The sequence below is a fragment of the Heloderma suspectum genome, chromosome 8, assembly GCF_057233095.1.
Source record: "Heloderma suspectum isolate Gila_16-S chromosome 8, 16-S_ref, whole genome shotgun sequence".
NCBI lineage: Eukaryota > Metazoa > Chordata > Lepidosauria > Squamata > Helodermatidae > Heloderma > Heloderma suspectum.
The window spans coordinates 23,651,018-23,666,993 of NC_139465.1; the positions used below are offsets into that span (position 1 = coordinate 23,651,018).

General features: G+C 48.0%; 1 protein-coding gene across 3 annotated transcripts in view; it reads right to left on the reverse strand.

The window, feature by feature from the left end:
- Nucleotides 1-15,976, reverse strand: part of ANKRD27 (ankyrin repeat domain 27) — a 90,979-nt gene that overhangs the window by 25,712 nt on the left and 49,291 nt on the right. For all 3 annotated transcript variants that reach the window (XM_084813121.1, XM_084813122.1, XM_084813123.1), the window contains exons 17-21: nt 14,847-14,939; nt 12,463-12,660; nt 11,886-11,945; nt 11,644-11,760; nt 507-551 (exon numbers count right to left, since the gene is read on the reverse strand). In XM_084813121.1, the coding sequence (XP_084669247.1) occupies nt 507-551; nt 11,644-11,760; nt 11,886-11,945; nt 12,463-12,660; nt 14,847-14,939 (513 nt within the window). The remainder of the gene's footprint in view (nt 1-506; nt 552-11,643; nt 11,761-11,885; nt 11,946-12,462; nt 12,661-14,846; nt 14,940-15,976) is intronic.

The following is a 15,976-nucleotide window of genomic DNA, read 5'->3' on the forward strand; positions in this document are numbered from 1 at the left end:
AGCCCAACACATCTGGAAGGCACCAGATTGAGGAAGATTGTGCTATATCACATGCAGCAATCGGCACAATCCCACCAGAGGCTCCCACACTCTCACAGGACCTCCACAGCACTTCCTGTGGATGCATCAGTACCGTCCAGACAACAAGACTGTGGGTCTCCCCTGCTGCTTACTTGTGGTATGAAACAATCACACAGCTCCTTAAAGGGGCCACACATGTTGTCTAGCCCAGCTGCTGCCATTTTGCTGCTCTCTGCTGCCCAAGACAACAAGCAGATGAAGAAGGACCTCATCCAGACGGGCTCCCCAGGAGAAGCGAGAGCACAAACCCAGACACTCCCATTATGCAAACACATGTCTCTGCTTGACCACTTTTAATAACTGCATGTTCTTTTCTAAACTGCACACTGGCAGAAATCTCTACACTATAGTGAGATCGCTACATGTAATTGTAAACACCATCTACAAAACTTCAACACAGTAATACACAGCACAGAAGATCTTACCATTTCCAAGTCTCCATCAGCAACTGCTCTTAAAAGTTTGTCCACCTGTGAAATAAAGCAAGCAAGAAAAGGAAATTTTATTGCATTGCAATATACTGTAGTACCAGTATTGTCTGAAAATCTGGTGTCTATTTCTAATTTATAGTTTGGGAGCTAATTTCGATAGACACTCAGAAGGAAGGGTCCTTTATATGAGCAAGCACATCCATAAATGGGCTCCATGTATGAATTGCACGATTACAGTGACCTTCGTGGGGCGGGACTGTAGCTCAGCACCTGCTTTGCATGTAGAAGGTCCAAGGTTCAATCCCTGGCATCTCCAGGTAGGGCAGGAAGAACTCCTGCCTGAAACCCTGGAGAGCCGCTGCCAGTCGCTGTCGACAATACTGAGCTAGATGGACCAGTGGCCTCACCCAGTATAACGCAGCTTCCTAGGTTCCTATGTTTTGAGCTGCTACCAATTCATATATAATGGCACCCGTACATACAGGTCTTACATGGAGGCGCTGAGACATACAAATGGCACCTCTACATAACCGTTTCTTGGATGTGGATCCCGTACTCATCAAGCTGGCAGCCAGATGTATGAATCAGCCCAAAGTATCCGAAGAAACTGAAAACTCTCATTAACCTGTGCAATGCATAGGAAGTCTTGAGTTTTGTGCCTCATTATATCTGCAGTAGAAGTCAAAACTAAACCGCAGTACAGGACACAGATGGTGCACAGCAGGCTTCTCAGCTGATAGGCCAGACCCTTTTAATCCCTAAATGGTGCGTGTTTTTAAAGAGTTCAGGGAAACTGAAACTAGTAGCCATTTAACAGTTGATCCAAGCGGCCTGGATGGTCCAGATAGTCCTGCACTCTCCTTACCCCGCAAAAGTCTGAGAGCGAGTGACTGTTATTAAGGTTTTAATTCAATAACACCTGACATTTCTATTTTATTAACAATGCAAATACCATGTATGTACTTTAAAAATGTCACACATATCCTCACATCATCAATAAGAACATAAGAAGAGCCCTGGGCTGGATCAGACCAAGAGTCCATCTAGTCCAGCATTCTGTTCACACAGTGGCCAACAAGCTGTCAACCGGGAACCCACAAGCAGGACACGAGCGCAATGGCACCCTCCCGCCCCTGTTCTACAGGAACTGGTGTACGTAGGTTTACTGCCTCTGGGACTGGAGGTAGCATATAGTCATCAGGACTAGTAGCCATTGATAGCCTTTTCCTCCAGGAATTTGTCCAACCCCCTTTTAACACTATCCAAATTGGCAGCCATCACTACATCCTGTGGTAGCAAATTCTATAGTTTACCTATGCTCTGTGTGAAGTAGTACCTCTTTTTATCTGTCCTGAATCTCCTACGAATCAGCTTCATGGGATGACCTTGGGTTCGAGTATTTTAAGAGGAGAAAAATGTCTCCCTATCCACATTCTCCATACCATGCGTAATTCTGTAGATCTCTATCATGTCTCCCCTTACCCTCCTTTTTTCCAAGCTAAATTCCCTTGCAGTAGGTCACAATTGGAGCCTGACTAGATGTTTAGTATGATCATATGACAAGTGGGACCTACGGCAAAATGCTGCAATGTGGAGTGTTCCTGCTCAGGGCTCCAACCAGCCAGTCATGCCTTCTTCCTGGATACACCATCCCCACCCACTTCCAACAGTCAGCTAGCATTCCGTAGCCATTGAGCATGCTCAGTCCTTGTTGAGCTGTTTGGGTCCCACCCCTTCTAGGATTTTTGTTCTAAAAAGACAGTCGTATTTATCCAACTGATACCTTCCTCTTGTGCATAGATGGTATCATTTTGGCAGAGAATGAGTTCACTGTTACCATACAGCCTTCCACAACTTGGCGTCCTCCAGATGCGTTGGACTACAACTCCTGTTATCCCCATGCAGCATGGGGAAGGCTGATATCTAGGACAGAACCCTTCCTAAATGGTACCATTTCAGACTGCATGTGATTGCCCACATGCTCTTTCATCTCAAGCATCCTGTGGAAAGCACATGTCTGCGAGCAGGCTAGGTTTGAATTTGTGAACCGCCCACAGCACATAGGTTGGTATAGAAATATAATCAATGAAATGAATTCTTCTCCCTGATTCACTAGATACCCACAGGCAGGGAGTTTTCTGCCATGAAGGAAGATGCGCGTCCCCCAACCTGCAGCCTGGCAGTTCTAAGAAGTGCTCTACCACACAATCATTCTGAACAAAGTCTACCCAGTGAGCATATGATTGAAGTGGGACTCCAAATAAAGGACTGGGAGGGGGGAATGGTGGACATCTTCATGGAAAAGTAATGTTTTTGTTCAAAAACAAACTCATTTAAATTCAGAAGCCCTTCTTTGTTTGAAATACAGGATCAAACATGAGTGTATGTGTGTTACTCACAGTAAGCAAGTGCAACAAACCATGGCAACTCCAACAAAACATTTTCTGACTCAGTAAGAAGCAACTGCAATGCATTACAGTAAACGACAGTGAACTAAATTTGGGTTAAAGACCAAGGGCCGAGAGCTTCAGAAGCTGAGAGGTCTAAGCGGATGGTAATCTTTTTTCCTGACTTGAAATACAGACTCAGCTTCCGCAGGGGGGTAAGTTTGTCCCTTTAAGGAAAAGCAAAAGAAGCAATTCTCAATCCCTTGATGGGCATGAGTTCTTATTTATAGAACAGCAGCACTTGGCTGAGCTGGATCCGCATGAAGACAAGCTGTTGTGATCTAAGGTGGATCGAATGGCAACAATAGGAAAGGAGCATTAACGTGGCCATTCTGCCCAGTATTGTCTACTCTAACTGGCAGCTGCCGTTCTCCAGGGTCTCAGACAGAGAGGGTCTTTCCCATTCCCTGCCATCTGTTTAAAAAATAAGATCTGGAAATGTCAGGGATTGGACACAGGCCTTGTCCCGCTCTGAGTCCAGGCTCTGTTCTAGTCAATACAGGGACTTCAACAATAGTGTGGTCAATTAAGCAGGCAAATGGTCACAGACACAGGCAAGCACTCAAGATACGTGGGGTCAGGCTAAGGCAGCAGTGGTCAAACGAGCAGGCAGAGATCAAAGGCAGTCCGATGCATTACGTGACCCGGAAGCAAAGTCAAGGAGGAGTCCAAGGGTCAGTATCACAGAGACTCAATCACAGGGTACGGTCCAGGAGGAAAGGCACTCGAACGGGGTTGTTTCCAACACTGGCTAGGCAGACACTGAAGGCTTTTAAAAGCAGAACCTGCTGACCCACCCGGGGCTCAGCTGCAGTATGTCACATCTCTTGGGTCAGAGCCCTACTCATGAGGAGCCCTGTTCCTCCCAAGTAGACCTCTGCTGCAGCCTGGCACTTCGTCAAGGTTCCCTGCGTTGGGCCTGCCTCCCTGGGACTTGGGGATGCTCAGTCTCCTCCTCTACGGCAGAGTCCCCCTCTTCCTGAGCGGCTGGGATCTCAGCGGGCTCCCTAATGGACTCGGGCACCTGCTGCGACGCAGGCCCTAGCAGGAACTGGGCATCCTCTTGTGTTGCGGCCTGCAGGTGGGTCCTCTAGAAGGAGCACATTAAATCCACCCTCTTCCGTCGCCTCCATAATCACAAAAGCCCACCCGTAAGCACAGGCAGCTTTTACTTGTAAGCCGTGGCCTCTAGTTACAGAACTGAGGTCAAGCAAGCACACAGACTTACAACTCAGGGGAAGGAATCATGCCTTCCTCCCCCGCTGCCCCCTTCCTGGCTTTAAGTTACAGAAGCGTCCAACTCTGCCCTTTGAAGTGCTGGCCTTTCAGGTGGCCACCCTGCACAGTGTTTCTTCACGAGCAGTTGTCCATTCCTAGGGAAGTCGCTCTCCAGACTAAGCAGCAGGCGGGAGTCTTCAGGTGCCTCAGAGCAAGATGCTGAGCCCAGGCTTGGAGACGCCTGAGGTCTTCCTGTGGCTGCAGCTGGGAATTTCCAGGTCTCCCAGCAACAGAAGCCCTGGGGAGGGGGGATGCAGGTGTGGCCCTCCTCCAGCATCTGCCCTGGTAGGGAGTTTCTAGCTGCCCTCTTACAAGCAACTCTCATCAGCCTGTTTTCCCTTATTTTGCTCTTCCTACCACCTTCCTCCTCCGGCTCTTTCCCAGAGCTTTATAGCAGCATCCTGACAAGTCCCCGCTGTTGCTGGTGAGGCTCCACTCTCCCACAGCTGTGCTAGCCTTATCAGCTGGAGCCATCCCCAGGCCGCACTCCCTTTTAACTTTATACTCAGATGCTATTGCCTCTCTGCCTGGGTGTTTTTCAGCCACAGAAGGAGTCCTGGCAGGCTGTTACAGGGCCTCTAACTCTTCCTCCTCAGAGGAGGAGGATTCCAATGACAAGCCTAGCCTGACCCTCTAACCCAACCAGGTGTCTTCCAGATGTTTGGGACTACAACTCCCATTAGCCCCGATTTTTGGCCATGCTGGCTGGGGCTGATGGAAGTTATAGTCCAAAACAATGGGAGGGGGCCTCATGCATTACTGGAGATGCCAGAGACCTCCTGCAAGGGATGCATGTGCTTTCCCAGTGAGCTCTGGTCCCTTCCCACACTGCCTCCAAACCTGGAGCTTGCACAGAGCCAATGGCATATAACTTACATCGTGGCACTGTATGTATGCCACAGTGGCTAAGAAATTATGTGTGTGGGTTTAAACAAAAAATTCTTCCAGTATATGCAGATATGCCATCTTGTACATAGTCTTCATGTATTGCCAGAGGTAACACGGCCACTAACTAATTTTGAATGTCTGTTAGGGTACAATCCTATACATGTTTACACAGAGAAAAGGCTTTGCTGGCTGGGGAATGCTGGGAGTTGTAGGCCTTTTCTCTGTCTAAACATGCATAAGATTGCACCCTTAAGTTCCCAGTCTCTAGAGGTAAAGGGCATGGCATCCAAGCCATACAAATTGCTGATCAGATTATTTTGCGGATCATCTGAAGCATTACAAGCATGTTGGGATGTTGACTTTGAGATACCAACAGACAATTCCCTTCAGGACAACTGTGTTATTTCTGGCTCCAAGAAGACAAAAAGCGCAAGGCCAAGGGAACTGAATTAAATTTCAAAGTAGTTTCTGATGGGCACTTAACCCTTATCAAGGCACAGAAGATCTTCAAAACAGTTTCAAATAAATGGTGGAGGGGGGTGTTATGGGACAGGTACACTTATCCACATGTGGTGATCATGTAGTGGGCTCTCCCACACTGGAGGCATTCAAGACGAGGCTGGACAGCCATCTGTCAGGAATGCTTTGACTTGGATTCCTGCATTGAGCAGGGGGCTGGACTCGATAGTCTTGTAGGCCCCTCCCAACCCTACTAATCTATGATTCTATGTCCTCTAGTGGAGGCATTTGGGGACAAAGTCTTCAAAGAAATTAACGCTATGACCAGCAAAACATCATCAAGACTCCAGTACTGGCAATTCCGGGTATCTTTCCAAAGAATTTACAGTCCACCCTGCATGAAGACTTCGTTTTACACTCTTTAGTAGCAGCAAGAACAACTGCAAGCCAGTGGAAAAGTCCAGTGGACTTTTCTTTCAGAGAATTTGGCTGCCCTTTTTCCAACTCTACAATATCTTTTTTTAGGTGTGGTGACCAGAACTGTACACAGTATTCCAAGTGTGGTCGCACCATAGATTTGTATAGAGGGAGTATGATACTGGAACTTTTATTCTCAATTCCTTTTCTAATTATGCCTAACATAGAGTTTGCCTATTTTACAGCAGCCACACACTAGGTTGACATCTTCATTGAGCTGTCCACCACAACCCCAAGATCTCTTTCTTTGTCGGTCACCACTAGCTCAGATCCCATCAGGCTATACTAGAAGTTAATGGACAGGTTTAGCCACCATATGAAAGTTGTCAAAACTCATGCAAAACCTGAAACGTGGTACCCATGTTTATGGTAGGTTGATTAAACATCCCAGACCCAAGCCCCTCTTGGTCATTATATGATTTCGCTAACCTACTAAGAGAAAATAATTTCAGCTTGAAGGTTTTGCAGTTCTGTATTGTATATATCCAAACTGAATTGGACTGTGTTTCATTGTTTCCTCTCACTTTTACAGGCTATGTTTAGCCCATGTTCATCGTGCTGAAAAAAATGATATAAAGTAAAAAAAAATCTGTTGAACTCAATGGATTTGCACAGACAGCAACTATGGCTGATACAGATTTGTAAACACGATATTTTCATCTTGACTTTTTACTATGATCAGTTTTATGAATACTGTAACGTATGTTATAATATTGGATAATTTGTGTACATAATGTACAGACTTTATGCAATAAAGCCATGTTTGTGGTCCCTGATAGACCTGTCCTCCTCCATAAATTTGTTGCCTTTTCAGGGCCATCTGAGCAATTGGCCGCTGCCGCCACCACATCCTGTAACACTCCTATGGAGTGGGAGAGGGAAAACCAGAGGAGGAGGAGGAACCACCATTTCCTATACCCTGTCGGGCTTGTGCAGGTAGGGCAAAAGATAATGGTGGTGGTACAGTCCACCTTTTTCTTTTTCTGTTGCAGGAGGTTTCGTTTTGTTTTTAACCATTTCTCTCCCATTGATGCTAATGGGAGGAGAATCATAGAAGAGTAGGGTTGGAAGGGGCCTACAAGGCCATCGAGTCCAACCCCCTGCTCATTGCAGGAATCCAGGTCAGAGCATCCTTGACAGATGGCTGTCCAGCCTCATCCTGAATGCCTCCAGTGTGGGAGAGCCCAGGACCTCCCTAGGTCATTGCTTCCATTGTCGGATTGCTCTAACAGTCAGGAAGTTTTTCCTGATGTTCAGCCGGAATCTGGCTTCCTGTAACTTGAGCCCATTATTCCGTGTCCTGCACTCTGGGATGATCGAGAAGAGATCCTGGCCTTCCTCTCTGTGACAACCTTTCAAGTACTTGAAGAGATCCACTATGCTAACTGCAGGGCTGGTGTAGTTTCCCACCACCACCACCCCCTGCCAGTTCCAGGGACATATTGGGGGAACAGGGTGGCTCTATATCCTGCAGATCCACATCCATTCCTGGAACACCCGATGTCAATGAAGGACTGGCTGCAGACCTTTCTGCAGCCTTACGAAGAAGGCTTCTAAAGTCAGATCTCCCTCTCCAAGGGAGGGCCTCACTCTCTGCCCTCGGAGAGGGAGATCCAACAAATCTTATGGCCCCTGGGACGCCTTCCCAAGGACCACAGGATTACAGCATGAATGTACTGAATGGTGCAAATTAGTTATGTGCTGTGAGAAGCAGTACTTCTCCTGAGCCTGAGCCTGCTTCTGCCCCCGCCCAAAGGTACTTAAGGCGGGGCTGCCAGAGGCTGCTCGGGAAGGAGCCTGGGGAAGGAGGACCAGCCAGCAGCTGCACCGGGTGATCCTGAGCCTGAGCCTGCTTCTGCCCCCGCCCACAGGTACTTAAGGCGGGGCTGCCAAAGGCAGCACCTCGGCGTGTGCCTCGGCGTCGCGCCAAGTGCGACGCTAAGTGCGCACTTAGCGTCGCACTTGGAGTCGCGTAGGACCTGAGGATCTACCCACCTGCCTCTCCAGAGACACCAGCAGCCACAATACCAGCAGCAAATAGCAGCAGCAGCAGAGGGCAGCAGCTTTAAAGACAAGGGGAAGGGGCAAACGTGGACTATCTGCTCCTTCTTAGCTGCTGTTCTCTTTTATCTTTTTTATATTCTTTTAAACTGTTGTGTATTTCATATCTTAATATTTTAATATGTGCCTGGGAGGACTATTGGGCAACTCAGGGGGTGGGGGAGGTGCCACCATAACTGTGGTCACGGGCAGGGGGAGGTATGGCGTTGGGGGATTAACAGGCCAGATGAGGAGAAGAGGGGCTAGACACCTTACAGCTGTCCCCTCTTCTGGTTCTTCCCCCAACCTGATGGTTCCTGGCAGCCTTACCAGTCTGCCCTCGGGTCTGGTGGTGCTGCTGCTGAATGCCAGGTCAGCCCAAAATAAGACCTCCTTCATCCATGATTTGATTGTGGATGAGGGGGCTGACCTGGCATGTATTACTGAGACCTGGGTGGGGGAACTGGGAGGGGTCACTCTCTCCCAGCTGTGCCCTCCTGGGTACTCGGTGCAGCACCAACACCGACTTGAGGGTCGGGGAGGGGGGGTTGCCGTGCTCTATAGGAATTCAATCTCCCTCTCCAGGCTTCCTGCTCATTCGAGTGCAGATCTTGAGTGTTTGTACCTTGTGTTGGGTACCCGGGACAGATTAGGGATTCTGTTGGTGTACCGCCCACCCCGCTGCCCATCAGACTCCCTGCCTGAGCTGACGGAGGTGGTCTCGGACTTGGTGTTGAGGACCCCCAGGATGATGGTCCTGGGGGATCTCAACTTCCATGCCAAGGCCGCTGTATCCGGGGCGGCTCAGGACTTCATGGCCGCCATGACAACCATGGGGCTGTCCCAACATGTCATCGGCCCAACGCATATAAAAGGACACACTCTTGATCTGGTTTTCTCGACTGGGCAGGAGGATGGTGATCTGAAAGTAGAGGAATTAACATCTGTCCCTTTGTCATGGTCAGATCACTTCCTGCTGAGGTTTAGACTTCTGGCGGCCTTTCCCCTCTGCAAGGGTGGGGGACCTATTAAAATGGTCCGCCCCCAGAGATTAATGGATTCCGATGGATTCCAGAGGGCTCTGGGGGATTTTCCTGCTGGTATGGCTGGTGCTCCTGTCGAAGCCCAGGTCGCTCTGTGGAATGCAGAGATGACTCGGGCGGTTGACACGATCGCGCCCAAGCGCCCTCTCCCTCTGAGCAGAGCCCGGCCAGCTCCTTGGTATACACCTGAGCTGAGGGCAATGAAGCAAGAGGGGAGACGGCTAGAACGCAGGTGGAGGAAAACTTGTGCTGAGTCTGACCGAACACAGGTAAGAGCCCACTATCGAGCCTACTCTGTGGCGGTGAGGGTGGCAAAGAGGCAGTTCTTTTCCACCAGCATTGCATCTTCTCAGTGTCGTCCAGCGGAGCTTTTCCGAGTGGTTCGCGGCCTGTTACATTCTGGGCCAGGGAGAAAGATGGTGGAACCCTCGGTAGCACGCTGTGACAAGTTTGCGCGGCACTTTGAGGATAAAGTCGCTCAGATTCGTCGTGAATTGGACACCACCATTAATGCAGTTCCATTGGTAGAGGCATTCAGAGCACCGTCTGGTCCAGTTTTATTGGATGAGTTTCAGTTACTGAGGCCTGAGGATGCGGACAAGGTGCTTGGCCAAGTCCGATCGACCACTTGTGTGCTTGACCCTTGCCCTTCATGGCTTATTAAATCAAACAAGGAGGGGTTGTCCGGCTGGGTCCAGGAGGTTGTAAATTCCTCCTTGAGAGAGGGAGTGGTGCCTGCTGCTTTAAAAGAGGCAGTAATTAGACCACTCCTGAAAAAGCCTAACCTGGACCCAGAGGATGTTAACAATTATAGGCCAGTGGCCAACATCCCCTTCCTGGGCAAGGTGCTTGAGCGGGTGGTTGTAGGACAGCTCCAGGCACTCTTGAATGAAACGGATTATCTAGATCCATTTCAATCGGGCTTCAGGCCTGGTTTTGGAACGGAAACTGCCTTGGTCGCCCTGTGGGATGACCTCTGCCGGGAGAGGGACAGGGGGAGTGCGACCCTGTTGATTCTCCTGGACCTCTCAGCGGCTTTCGATACCATCGACCATGGTATCCTTCTGGATAGGTTGTCTGGGTTGGGAGTTGGAGGCACTGCACTACAGTGGTTCCGCTCCTACTTGGATGGCCGATTCCAGAAGGTGGTGCTGGGGGATTATTGCTCTGTGCCATGGCAATTGTGCCATGGGGTTCCACAGGGCTCTATTTTATCCCCCATGCTGTTTAACATCTACATGAAACTGCTGGGGGAGGTTATCCGGAGGTGTGGGCTGAGGTGCCATCAATATGCGGATGACACCCAGCTCTACCTCTCTTTTTCATCAAACCCAGGTGAGGCAGTGGCTGTTCTGAACCAGTGCCTGGGCATGGTAATGGACTGGATGAGGGCTAATAAACTGAAACTCAATCCAGACAAGACGGAGGTACTGTTAGTGGGTGGTTCGTCTGTCCGGCTAGGTGATATTCAACCTGTTCTGGAGGGGTTGCACTCCCCCTAAAGGATCAGGTTCGTAGTTTGGGGGTGCTCTTGGATCCAGAACTGTCACTTGAGGCACAGGTGAACTCAGTGGCACGGAGCACTTTTTATCAGCTTAGGCTGATATACCAACTACGCCCTTATCTGGACAGAGATAGCCTAGCTACAGTTATCCATGCTCTGATAACTTCTCGTCTGGATTACTGCAATGCGCTATATGTGGGGCTGCCTTTGAAAACGGTCCGGAAACTTCAGCTGGTCCAAAGTAGGGCAGCAAGATTGTTAACAGGGAATGGCCTGTGAGCTCATATTACGCCAGTACTTTTCCAGCTGCACTGGCTGCCAGTCCATTTCCGGGCCCGATTCAAAGTGCTGGTGTTAACATTCAAAGCCCTTAACGGCTTGGGGCCAGGTTACCTGAAGGATCGCCTCCTCCCATATGTGCCTGCCCGGACCTTAAGATCATCATCAGCGGCCCTTCTCCGTGAGCCCCTGCCAAAGGAAGTGAGGTGGGTGGCTACTAGGAGGAGAGCTTTTTCTGCTGTGGCACCCTGGCTCTGGAATGAGCTCCCTAGTGAGGTTCGCCTGGCGCCTACATTGTACTCCTTTCGGCGCCAGGTGAAGACCTTTTTATTTTCCCAGGCTTTTTAGCTTTCTAAATTTTTATCTTTGCCGTTTTAAATCTGTATTTTAAATTCCTGTACTGCTGCTAGGTTTTATTGTGGTTGTATTGTTATATTGTGGTTTTAATGTTCTATATATTTTAAATTGTTTTATTGTGTGTTGTTTGGTTTTAATTTTTGTGAACCGCCCAGAGAGCTTCGGCTATTGGGCGGTATAGAAATGAAATGAAATAAATAAATAAATAAATAAATTCTGGTCTGTCCTGAATCTCCAGCCAATCAGTTTCCTGGGGTGAGCCCAAATTCTAGCATTAGGAGAGAGGGAGAAAACAGGAATAGCACTGCCGCTCTGGATTTCTCCTGCTCTGCTAATTATCCAGCGTTTCATCGGCTTACCTCTTTATACATAGCTGTGATTTCTTCTTGCTTTGCTGCTGTCACTGAAGACAAAGTGGAGACGGAGGATATTTGGCTGATGGTGTCTTCGCAACACTGAGGAGACCTGGCTGGGGACTGATGGGACCAGCAAAGAAAAACAAAAGGAGGAAGAGTTGGCAGCGTCAGCATTATCACAGTGGTTGATCAACTGAATATATTTACACCAAGGAAGGGACTGCAGCTAGCACACCCATGTTTACCTGAGAAGCGCTCTGTTCTCTTTCAAACGTGAGGTAGTTTGGCTCCATTAAAGATAAAATCTGCAGAAAGATCAAATATTCATGAACAGGCCGTTGCAACTAAGCCTCGAAGGAAATTTACTGATGGGGAGACAAGCCTGACATTAGCCAACAAGATACATTTTATATCAATATCTATATATAAATGCAGATGAGAGAGCACCCGATTTGTAGCGTTCATCTTGATATTGTACACCTCAGAAATAGGACTGTGACCTCCCTCCATCAAAAGCAATGGGAAATTGTTTTTTTAGGAGGGGCTGGCACTTTTTTCCAGTTTAAGTGGTGGTTAAAAAAATAACATGGGAATTCTTTCTTTCTTTTTAACCTCCAAAGAGTGGATAAATAAAGAGGACCACAGAATTGAATGCACATTGCACAGGTGTCTCAAGAGTTAAAATGGTGGCCTTCATCCATCAAAAACAAATGGAATGGTTTTTTTTAAAGGGCCCTGGCTATATTCCTTCTTTGCAGTTAAGCAACAGTTAAAATAACAGAGGAAATTCATTAAACAATCCAAAGAAAACTAAAAAAGTACCGTGGAGTTTAATGCACATTGCACAGGAGTCTCTTTCATTCGGTTTTGAGTATTGGGGCTGGCTCCATTCTGTAGCAGCACTTCTATGATCCCTTGGTAGCCCCAGCGGGCAGCTAGATGAAGAGGAGTGTCTCCTTTTTCATTACCAATGTCTAATTTGCAAGAATGGACATCATAATAGACTAAAGCCTTGACACACTAGAATGGAAAAACAAAAACAAACCCTCTGAAAATATCACACCACTAAAGCAATGGAACTAGCAACAATGGAAACTGCCTTCTAACTGGGGTAGGTCCCCCCCCGCCCCTGATGTTTTGGACTATTTATTGATTAATTGTTACATTTTTGTACCGCCCAATAGCCAAAGCTCTCTGGGCAGTTCACAAAAATTAAAAGCACAAAAAACTGCATAAAAATGACAACTCCCATAATCCCCATCACGGGCCATGCTGGCTGGGGCTTATGGGAGTTGTAAGCCAAAACATCTGGACAGCATCAGTTTGCCTTTCCCACTTCTCAGCAGTGGATCTCCAGGGTTTCTGATCTTTCCCAGTCCGCCCTGAAAATGTCAGGGGATTGAACCAGAGACCTTTTGCAGGAAAGGCATGTGTATTACCACTGAGACCACTGTTAATCTGTGTATGATATTGCAGCCTTCCCCAACCTGGGGTCCTCCAGATGTGTTGGACTGCAACTCCCATCATTTCCAGTCAGCATGGCCAGGCTGGGCATGTTCTATTGCATAACGCTATACCACGTAATATATATCTGCATGTAATTAACATTTATAAGTAATTTCTATAAACATGACAGCCCAACAGCGGTTGGTGGGAAATACTACAATCTTCGCCCTCCCCACATGCTCTATCATGTTACCCACACAGAGGAAAGAATGAGTGAACTGCGCTGTACTATGACTGTTTGAATGAGGGAATCTCCCTTATTTATTTCATTTCATTTCATTTCCTCCCAATAGCCGAAGCTCTCTGGGCAGTTCACAGAAATTAACCCATGACCTGTAACCTCTTTCCCTCCAAGAACAGAGAGATTGCACATTCAAATAAATATGGTACTGCACAGTTACAATCCATATAATGAGAAGGTGGGGTTGAGGAAAGTTCCATGCATGCCCCAAAGGCTCTTGCCAGGCGTTTCTCTAGAAAGGATTATTGCAACAGGCCCAGGTTTCTAGCCTTCAAAGATGCAGGGATAACTCTGAAATTGTGATTCCAAAAATGGCTAAAGTAGCAATGGGGAACCTCTGGCCCATGGGCCTAATCTAGCTTATGGAAATTCCCCATCCAGGTCATGGAGGTTTAGGCTCCCTCTGTGGGCCCCTCCCCAAGTTCTACTCCTGGCCTAGAGGCTACTGGAGTGTTGGGGAGGAGCTGGGCAGAGGAATCTCCTGGTTATATCCCATTACAGGATTGGAGGTAACAAGGGGTTTGCCCTTGCTGAGTGCACCGCTCCCACGCCACATCATTCCCAACAGGTGGAGAAGCTCCGGCCAGGGGGCTTCACACCCCTGTGTCATCCTCCATGGGGAAAGATGTGGAGCAAGCAAAGCTGGGCCAAAGCAGAGGCGAAAGAAACTCCAATCAGCGCTTTGGCCAGGGACCAATGACATCAGCCGAGTCTGGTCACACACTGCCCCCATAGGAATGATGCGCACCGCACAAAGCCAGGACTTCTGCTGGTGCTGGGAGAAGCGGCTGGTCCTCCAAGCGCCTGCCAAATCCCTTTCTCATGCTGAGAGGGGTAAGGAGGAAAGCAAATTGGGCCGAGCAATGATGGTGGTGGGCATGGCCACACCCACTGACAACATCCGGCCTGCGGAGGGCCCAGGGGCGGGGAGTAATTCAGCTCCCCACCCAAAGCCTATTCCCCACCTCCTGGGCTAAAGGATAAGGAATTTGATTATGAAAGGAAAGGAAAGGAAAGGAAAGGAAAGGAAAGGAAAGGAAAGGAAAGGAAAGGAAAAATGAAAGCTGAGATTCTAACGGGATTTTAATAAAAACATAAGAGCCCTGCTGGATCAGACAAAGGTTCATCTAGTCCAGCATTCGGTTCACACAGTGGCCAACAAGTTGCCCATGGGAAACCCACAAGCAGGGCATGAGTACAACAACACCCTCCCGCCCATGTTCCCCAGCAACTGGTGTACATAGGCATACTGCCTCTGATACTGGAGGCAGCACATAGCCATCAGGACTAGTAGCTACTGATAGCTTTATCCTCCATGAATTTGTCTAATCCCCTTTTAAAGTCACCCAGACTGGTGGCCATCACTACATCCTGTGGTAATGAATTCCACAGTTTAACTATTTGGTAGATTATACATATGTCAGGTACTTGTTAAGTTTGTTTCAGAGAAGCTACTTACATCCTCATGGCCATACGTGCAAGCTAAATGCAGTGCTGTGTTGCCGTTATTGTCTTGTACTTCAGTACTTGCCTTATAATGCAGCAAGAGGAGCTGAAAAAGGAAAAGCAAGACAACATGTTTATATGAAGGGGTGGGGGTGGGGAAATGGGATTCTTACTAGTGTGGCTCCTTTAAGTTCCTACGCGAAATGAAATCTGTAATGCGCATCTCCGCGGCTTGACAGCAGCTGAGTCATAATGCTTCTCGTTGGCTTTTTGCTACCACTTTGACTGAGTTTCTGACCCAATGAAAGCTTCTTGTCATGAACTATTTAAAACCCATTCAGAATTATGGCCAAGCTGCTCAGATATTATATCACCCACTGAACACTGCAGTACAAAGCAATACAAGGAAACACAGTGTCTGGCATTCTAGGGCAACTTTGCAGAGCAAAACAACATCCTCAAGCTAAATGGATGTTCAGTGTCAGTATGATGAAGGATTTCTTTATTCCTGAAGATCAGAGGGGCCAGTGGTGCACTACTCTAGGCTGGTTTTGTAATGTCTGAAGCACTTATTGCAGAGCCAAATCTGTTGAGGTCAAATTGCCTCCTCCAGAGGAAAAAGTGGAGGATTGTCACTTCATCAAACAAAATGTTCAATTTGCACTTTGCAGAAACCTTATAGTGGTTGTTCTGAGCAACAAGGAGAACAGAGTGAAAGAGAGCTTGGGACCAAACGCATTTGCCCTTCATGATCTGGGGTTTGCAAAAATCGGAGGATGCCCACCTCCATATGACACCCCCCTTCTGCCCCTCCACACTTGTTTAGATCCACTGGAAAGGTCCCTGTTAAAGGCGTTAAAACAGTGACAGAATGGGATAAGCCCTTCTCCATGGTTGCTCCAAGGCTACAGAACTCATCCCCCAAATAGCTGTGCATTGGTGTATCGTGAAAGACAATGCACAGGATGGGAATGTCACACATACCTCTTTCTGCACACAAGTACTACCTTGTTACACACACACACAAAAATTGTGTATTTGCATGTACACTGCATAGTGAAGATTTGAACCTTTGTAAAAATGAGATTGGATCCACAGAAGTGCAAGCAGGGCTCTGCCTCTTCCTCCTCCTCCTGTCCAGTG